This window comes from Arachis ipaensis, chromosome B04 (genome assembly GCF_000816755.2).
Source record: "Arachis ipaensis cultivar K30076 chromosome B04, Araip1.1, whole genome shotgun sequence".
Taxonomy (NCBI): domain Eukaryota; kingdom Viridiplantae; phylum Streptophyta; class Magnoliopsida; order Fabales; family Fabaceae; genus Arachis; species Arachis ipaensis.
The window spans coordinates 117,170,942-117,178,680 of NC_029788.2; the positions used below are offsets into that span (position 1 = coordinate 117,170,942).

Sequence of the window (7,739 nt, forward strand, 5' to 3'; positions counted from 1 at the left end):
GGATCTTCCTGAGACTGTGTACATGAAGCTTCCCCCTGGTCTCTCCGCACCTCCCAACAGTGTGTGCAAACTTGAACGTTCTCTCTATGGTCTTAAGCAGGCAAGTCGGCAGTGGAATCATAAATTGTGCTCTGTTTTGAAGGCGTCAGGCTACATCCAATTACGAGCTGATCATTCTCTATTTACCAAAGGCAGCTCAACTGCCTTCACTGCCCTTTTAGTGTATGTTGACAATCTTGTTCTAGCTGGAAATGGCATGAAAGAAATTGAAAGAGTGAAAGCCCTCTTGGATGCCAAGTTTAAAATCAAGGACCTGGGGGTTCTCAAATACTTCCTTGGGTTTGAAGTTGCAAGGAGTAGCCAAGGCATCCTTCTCTACCAACGTAAGTATGCAATTGATCTCTTAGATGAGTTTGGCCTTCTGAATGCCAAGCCCTCCTCCACCCCGATGAATTACACTGCTCCCCTGTCAAAGGATGCCGGTTCACCTTTGTCTGACTTGACTCCCTATCGTAGGCTCATAGGGAGGCTGCTTTACTCGACGAATACTCGTCCAGATATTAGCTTCGCTGTCAACAAGCTCAGCCAATATCTGGACTGTGCCACGGACGTACATTTCAAGGCTGGGCTGCACATTTTGAAGTATATCAAAGGCGCTCCAGCAAGAGGAATTTTGTTTTCCACCGCCTCCGACTTATGCCTCATTGGCTATTCTGATTCTGATTGGGCAACATTCCCAGATACAAGGCGTTCGGTGTCCGGGTTCTGTTTTTTCTTGGGTTCCTCTATTGTCTCATGGAAGAGTCGAAAACATCTTACGATGGCACGTTCTTCTGCAGAGGCAGAATATCGCGCATTGGCGTTGGCGACATGCAAAGGGAGATGGCTCACGTACATTCTCAGAGATTTGCAAGTCCCTTTACGTAGGCCGATTACCCTGTTCTGTGATAATCAATCAGTGATTCATATTGCTTCGAACCCAGTTTTTCACGAGCGTACCAAGCATATCGAAATCGACTGTCACACTGTTCGAGATCGAGTGCAGGATGGTTCTTTGAAGCTGTTACCGGTCCCTTCCTCTGAACAGGTTGCCGATATTCTCACCAAGAGCTTGGCACCAGGGCCATTTGCAAAGATTCATTGCAAGCTTGGAAAGCATGACATTCATGTTCCATGCTTGATGGAGGCTGATAGAAGGGAGTCGAGCTCATGATGGTTTCTGATACACAGTTAGTTAGGAACGGCATGATGTACATGTTAGTTAGATAGTTTTGGAGTTCGTTAGGAGAATGCCAGCATGGCACTAGTTAGTTAGAGATTAATTTAAGCCTTTTGGATATTTGTAGTCACAAGACACTATATATATAAACCTACATGTAACTAGTTAGAGGAGTGAGATTCATCATTATAGAAATGTGAATACAAGAGAGCAATTTCTCTCTGCGTTCATAGCTCTCTGCTTATTCTCTATGCATGATTTCTCTCTTTGCAAGCTCCTAAACGCAACCTTTTATCAGTTACTGATATTCATTCTTCTGCTACTATTTCACCTTGTGGATCTTCAATTTTTTAGATTCCAACTATTTCATTACCACCTCCATAATCACCAATTTCAAATCCCGAATCATACACTTGTCCAGTTTTTCTCCCTACACAAGACACATCAAACATCTCTCTACTACTTCTTACCCTTCATTTTCTACTGACTTGAGATATATGCCTCAAACTTCTCCAAGCAATTCTCCACCTTCCCCAATAATTCCTATTACTAAACTGAAATTTTTACCCACATTATCAACTCAGAATCAACATCCAATGATCACACGAGCCAAATCTGAAAATTCAAGGCCTAAAGCTCTTGTATCACAAACTCTAGACCTTGTTGGATCGGGTCGGACTCGTTGTAAGACCCTTAGGAGGATAAATACATGACCATAGGAATTCATAGAGAGCGCCCGCCTGAAAGACTGTATTGACTTTATTTGAAGTCTACATCATCTCCTGTGGAAGGGCTCCCTCTTATAAAATTCCATCATCCCTTGAACTCAGTACTTAGCAATATACCTAAGAATGTTGATCAAGCATTGACATGCTCTCACTGGAAAGAGGCCATGGAAAATGAATACAAGGCATTACTGAAGTGTAATACATGGAAGTTAGTTGAACCACCACAAAATGCAAGAATTATTGGAAGTAGATGGGTCTTTGCCATTAAGAAAAATCCTCAAGGAGAGTTTCTTCTCTACAAAGCTCGATTGGTTGAAAAAGGTTTTCATCAAGTTGAAGGTGTAGACTATGAACAAATTTATAGTCCTGTGGTTCGACCAACAACAGTTTGTATCATTCTTACCATATAGCAGTATCTTTAAATTGGCCTCTAAGGTAGTTTGATTTCGATAATGTTTTCCTAAATAGTAAGCCTGAAGAAGATGTCTACATGGTTTAACCACAAGGATATACTCACAGTAACACGTATATAAGTTGAACAAAGCTATCTATGGTCTTAAATAAGCTCCTAGAGCATGGTCTAAGACCTTGACAACAACATTATTTAACTTTGGCTTTCATAATACCAAATCTGATATTTCTCTTTTTGTAAAAACAATGCCTAAATCTGTTATATATCTCTTAGTTTATGTGGATGACATTATTGTCACTGGTAATGATGCCACAGAAATTAATAACTTAATTCAACAATTAAATACTATTTTTTCTTTAAAGGACTTTGGTAACTTTAGTTACTTCCTTGGCCTTGAAGCCACATACTTATCACAAGGAGAACTTCTAGTTTTTCAATTAACATATGCTAATGATTTGTTAAAGTGTGCAAGAATGGAAAATTCTCATCCAATGTCAACTCCCATGATGTCTAGTGCTAAGCTCTCTGCAGTAGATTCTGAAATTTTCGACACGAAGCAATATAGGTCTATTGTGAGAACCCTCCAATACCTCACTCTAACTCATCCTAACTTATCTTTTGTTGTAAATCGTGCATCTCAGTTTATGCATCAATCAACCTTATACCATTGGAAGTGTGTGAAGAGAATTCTTCGATATCTGAAAGGTACAATTACTCAAGGTCCTTTATTTACTAAGTGTGCTAATTTTTTATTGCCTTTGCAGATGCAGATTAGGGTGGTGATCTTGATGATCGCAAGTCCATTTCTAGGTTTTGTATTTACTTAGGCAACAATCTTGTTTTATGGAAAAGCAATAAACAAACTAAGGTGAGTAGGAGCTCGACTGAGGTAGAACATAGAGTTATGGTAGTTGCGCAATTAGAAATCATGGCACTTCAACAATTACTTGGCAAATTACAGATCTCAGAATGTGTAGCCCCAACAATCTACTGTGATAAGCAGAGTGCGTGTTTAATGGCAACCAATCCCGTTCTTCACACACGCTGCAAGCATCTCGAATTGGACCTTTATTTTCTTCAAGATCTTGTCAATCAAAAGGCTCTCTATGTTGTTCACATCCCCTCTATTGATCAAATTGCAGATACCTTAACTAAACATTTATCTCCTACCCTCTTTGATAAATACAAAGTCAAACTGAGGGTATGTGATAACCCATACCTCAGTTTAAGGGGGTGTTAAGGGACAGAATCAGTTAGGCTGTTAGGATTATTTAGAATCTGTTAGTTGGCATTCAAGAATGTTTCTTGCTAGCTATGCTGAGTGAACTTTAATTATATATATCAGTTGTACCTTAGCTTGTATAGTTACCAAAAAGCTTATAGTAATAATATACAATTCTGTTTTACCATTCATTTCTTAAAGTCTCTCTTAAATTTTTTCTGCTTTCTAACTCGCATAGTAAACCTTCTAGGGTTCTGTTAAATTGCATGGGGTAGGATTGCAAGAGTTCTAGTTGAAGAGTAGGAAGAAAGATGGAAGTAGTTAGTTTTTGGCGTAGAGAAGGAGGAAATTGTCTTTGTTGACTAATTAAAATATTCTCTTTCAAACATTTATGCCAAGTATCAACTCGAATTAAATGGTCAATACTTGGCCACAGTTAGCCATGAGGTCACCTAAAATTCAATTCAAGATATGAAAAATATTTCACATTTATAATATTGTAAGAATATTATCTTTTATAAACTTGGATCTTACAATAACTAAACTTTTATCTATTTTTCTCTCTTAATTAATTGTAAAAAATCTAATATGATAAATTCTCTCTCATTAGAAACTATGGGTGCCTATATTAGAGATACAAAAAAACATTATATAAATAATCTAAAGCTTACAATTAAATGAAAACAATTGTTTTTTAAAATTAAATATCTAAAAAATTGGAATTAAGGATTCAACGTACGGCTAAAATTAATTATTCCTATCCGACCCAATAACAGAAAGGCCCATATTGGTATTTTCTTCTTCTTATTTTGTAGGAGTGTACGCAGATCAGATCGAATATGTCCAAAATCTTGATTCGATTTGTAAAATTTCTATTGGATCGGATCGGATATCAGGTATATCTGCATAACCGAAACTTTCTTTTAAAACATATTTCTATATAAAAAATTCAATAAAAATGTTTCTTTCACACTTTTAAACCTATTTATTCCTAAAATGATTTTAATAAAACTTTTTCTAAATAACAAAATAATAACAATAACATAATTCTTAAAAAAAAGTAACAATAACAGAAGATTATTCACAAAATTCAAATGATGTTCATAAAAAATTCTCTGATAGGAAAGGATGGTGAATCGCTAAAAGGAGGATGGAGAACTGGCGGGAACGGAGGGCGGCGATGTGGTAGGAATTGAGTACGACAAGACGGCGAGCACGGAGGACTTTAAGGTGGCGAGAAAAGAGGACCACAGACTGACGGTGGAACTGAAAGGAGGATGGCGATGTGGCTTCCTGAGTACCACTGACGGCGAGGCGACAAGAACGCGAGGCAGCAAGAATGTCTAAACTCTGAACCTCAAACTACAGACCACTGTCACTGAAAAAGCAGCAACGAGAAAGAAGCGAAAGAGGATGAACAGCGGCACACATATATATACTTATTATTTTTTTTTTCAATTACTAATGTGCGGATTCACAGATCTGCGGATTTAGTACGCGGGTGTAGATCAAATATTTGCAATTCAATCAATCTGTAGATCGGATGATATATGTACTTATTTGGAGAATTAAATCGACTTGTATAGCAAGATCCAATACACTCGCTTAGTCCAATAACATGATTTGTACCTCACTAATCCATCTGGATCAAAGGGCAAAGTAGGTTGTCCTAGACTGACATTCGACCTGACTTGGAGAGGAAGTTATGAGCTCTCCATTCTCTCGTATCCACGCATGTAGGAAGTAACTTCCCACACAACAAAACCATCTTGACGATGAGGGGTGTAACTGTTGTAAATTTTTTGCTCTACATTAATATGCTATATTCATACTTTTATAAATATATACTCACTTCAGATAATTTTAAGTCGATAATGACGCATTATAAAAATACATACTCACTTTGATATTGGAATTTCTTAAAAAATATTTTTAACTATCGTTCGAACACGCATAGAAGAGCATTTTAAGAATGTGGACCTCCATCAATTTAGGTCCAATTTCCACACAAGTAGTTCGGCTTTATTTGCAGATGCCTAATTATTGAAAGGGGCCACTCTGATAAAGTTGCCAATTTTAACTTTTTCTAAAGATGTTTTTCATTTTGTGGTTGATATTGATTTAAAAGCGTGTCACTAAAAGTGTTGCTTAAAGAGAAAGTGTTACCCTCAATCGTTAACTTGGCTCTGATACCAATTTTTTATAGTCGACTTTTTTTTTAATTTCTTTTTCAAAATTTCTATTGACTTTTCATATTTTACTTCAAATAAATTTATAATTTGTATAGATTTAATTGGTGGTGCTTTATTTAAAGGATTTTGACAATAATTTGCAAATTCATAATCTAAAGTATTGACCATTTCTTCTATTTTTTTTGTATTTGTTATATGATCATTTATTACTAGTCCTTGATGTATATTTATAATTCTGATTTCATTTTTATAATTTTTCAATCTTGTTTTAGTTTATAATATTCTTTTTTGCATGGATTATTGTATATAAAATCTTTTATCTGTTTGTCTTTTTCTTTAATATAATTTCACTTCATTATTTATTTTAGAATTTCCGCGAACTCTATCATCGATTCATCACTATTTTCTAGAGATTCTATTAATTTTTCTAACTCTTCAACTTCCCTTTTCAACTTGTCATAGATTATCTTTAGAGCTTCAAATGCTCTTTGATTTATTTCGGAGAACTGTAAATAATTCAAACGATTTTCTCTTTCAAAGAGCTCTTGTTTCTTGTCTTGATAAGTTACATATATTTCTTCTTTATTTATTGTCATAATTTAGTGTTTAGGGTTTCATTTAATTTTTCAACCTTTTTTGTTAATTCTTTTATTTCAGAATTTTCTTCTTTAATCTTTAACTTAGATAAATTTAAAGGGCTATTAATTTTAGATTCTCTTATTTGAAAATTTGATGAAACTAATTTTCCTGATGGTTCTCTTAATAATAGAACCGGGGTTTTCAATAGCTTTATATTTTGGTATTTCTGTTTTTACAATTTTCTGAAATAATTCATCGACATAAATTCTTTCTCTGTTTTTAAATATTATACTATGATGGCTATTTGTTAAAGCATAATTTATTGCATATGTAATTGAAAATGGTTCATCATCTTGTTCCATTAGATTCTTTCTGTGAAATTTATAAGCCAAACTTATAGATCTTCCAAGATTTTCAGTTGATAAAGGTATAGCATATCCAAAATGGGCATTGAATTTAATATTTACGTTTGCCAAGTTTCCATGAACAATTCCGATTATTTGATCTATTGGGTCATCAGTAATTCTTTTGTCACAGATTGCTAAGCTTATTGGTGAATTAATTCCTTTCATATATGTAGATTTGATTAAGACTTATATAGTACTAATATGAATCCATCCAATTTTAGATCTTTTTTGTTGATCCTTAATTTTCTCAATCTGTTTACTCAATTCTTCATCATTTATCAAGGCTATTTCAAGTTCTCCATTGGCGGATTTTATCTTTATAGGGGCTTCAAGTTGAATTTTTCCATAGTATATTATATTTTTTCTATTAAAAACTTTTTTTAAAAGATTTTGTTTATTAAAGTTTTCATTAGATTTGAGATTTAATTCTGTTTTTAAAACAGCCTGTTTTTCATTATCTAATAAAGCAGTTAATCTATAATAATCAGATTCTTCTGTTAATTCTAAACTTCTCTAAATAATTCATAATTTAAAGACTAGGATGAAGATGTACCTTTCTAGAAAAAAACTTCCTTTATTTAGTATATTTTACATAGGGTGTTTTTATCTCCAGAGGGGAGATTGTAGATACTAACTCCAGAGGGGAGTTTAGAATTATTTTTCCCTAAGGGAATTCTTCCCCAGACTATAGAATCGCCTCGGCAGCTTCCTCCTTGCTCTCCTAGCATATGAGTACTCTTAGCCTTCTGCTTTCTATTGTCTGATGCCTTCTACAATTGCCTAAGCAACCTATTTATAATAGTTGGGTTTGATGGACAATTCCCATCCTTACCCTTCTTATGACGTCATTGCTTACGTCATTGTTTGTTATCTTGCACCAGCTACATTGTTGGTGCTTTATGACCTAAGTGCTTACGTCACTATGCAATAATGTTGAGAGATGCTTCAGATGCACTGTCCTCCTCTTTTATCATGTGACC

At 35.0% G+C, this 7,739-nt stretch overlaps 1 protein-coding gene across 1 annotated transcript; it reads left to right on the forward strand.

Annotated features, from left to right (window-relative positions):
* Positions 23-1,213, forward strand: LOC107637067 (uncharacterized mitochondrial protein AtMg00810-like). The gene has a single exon (XM_016340519.1). The coding sequence runs from the start codon at positions 23-25 to the stop codon at positions 1,211-1,213; it is 1,191 nt and encodes a 396-aa protein (XP_016196005.1).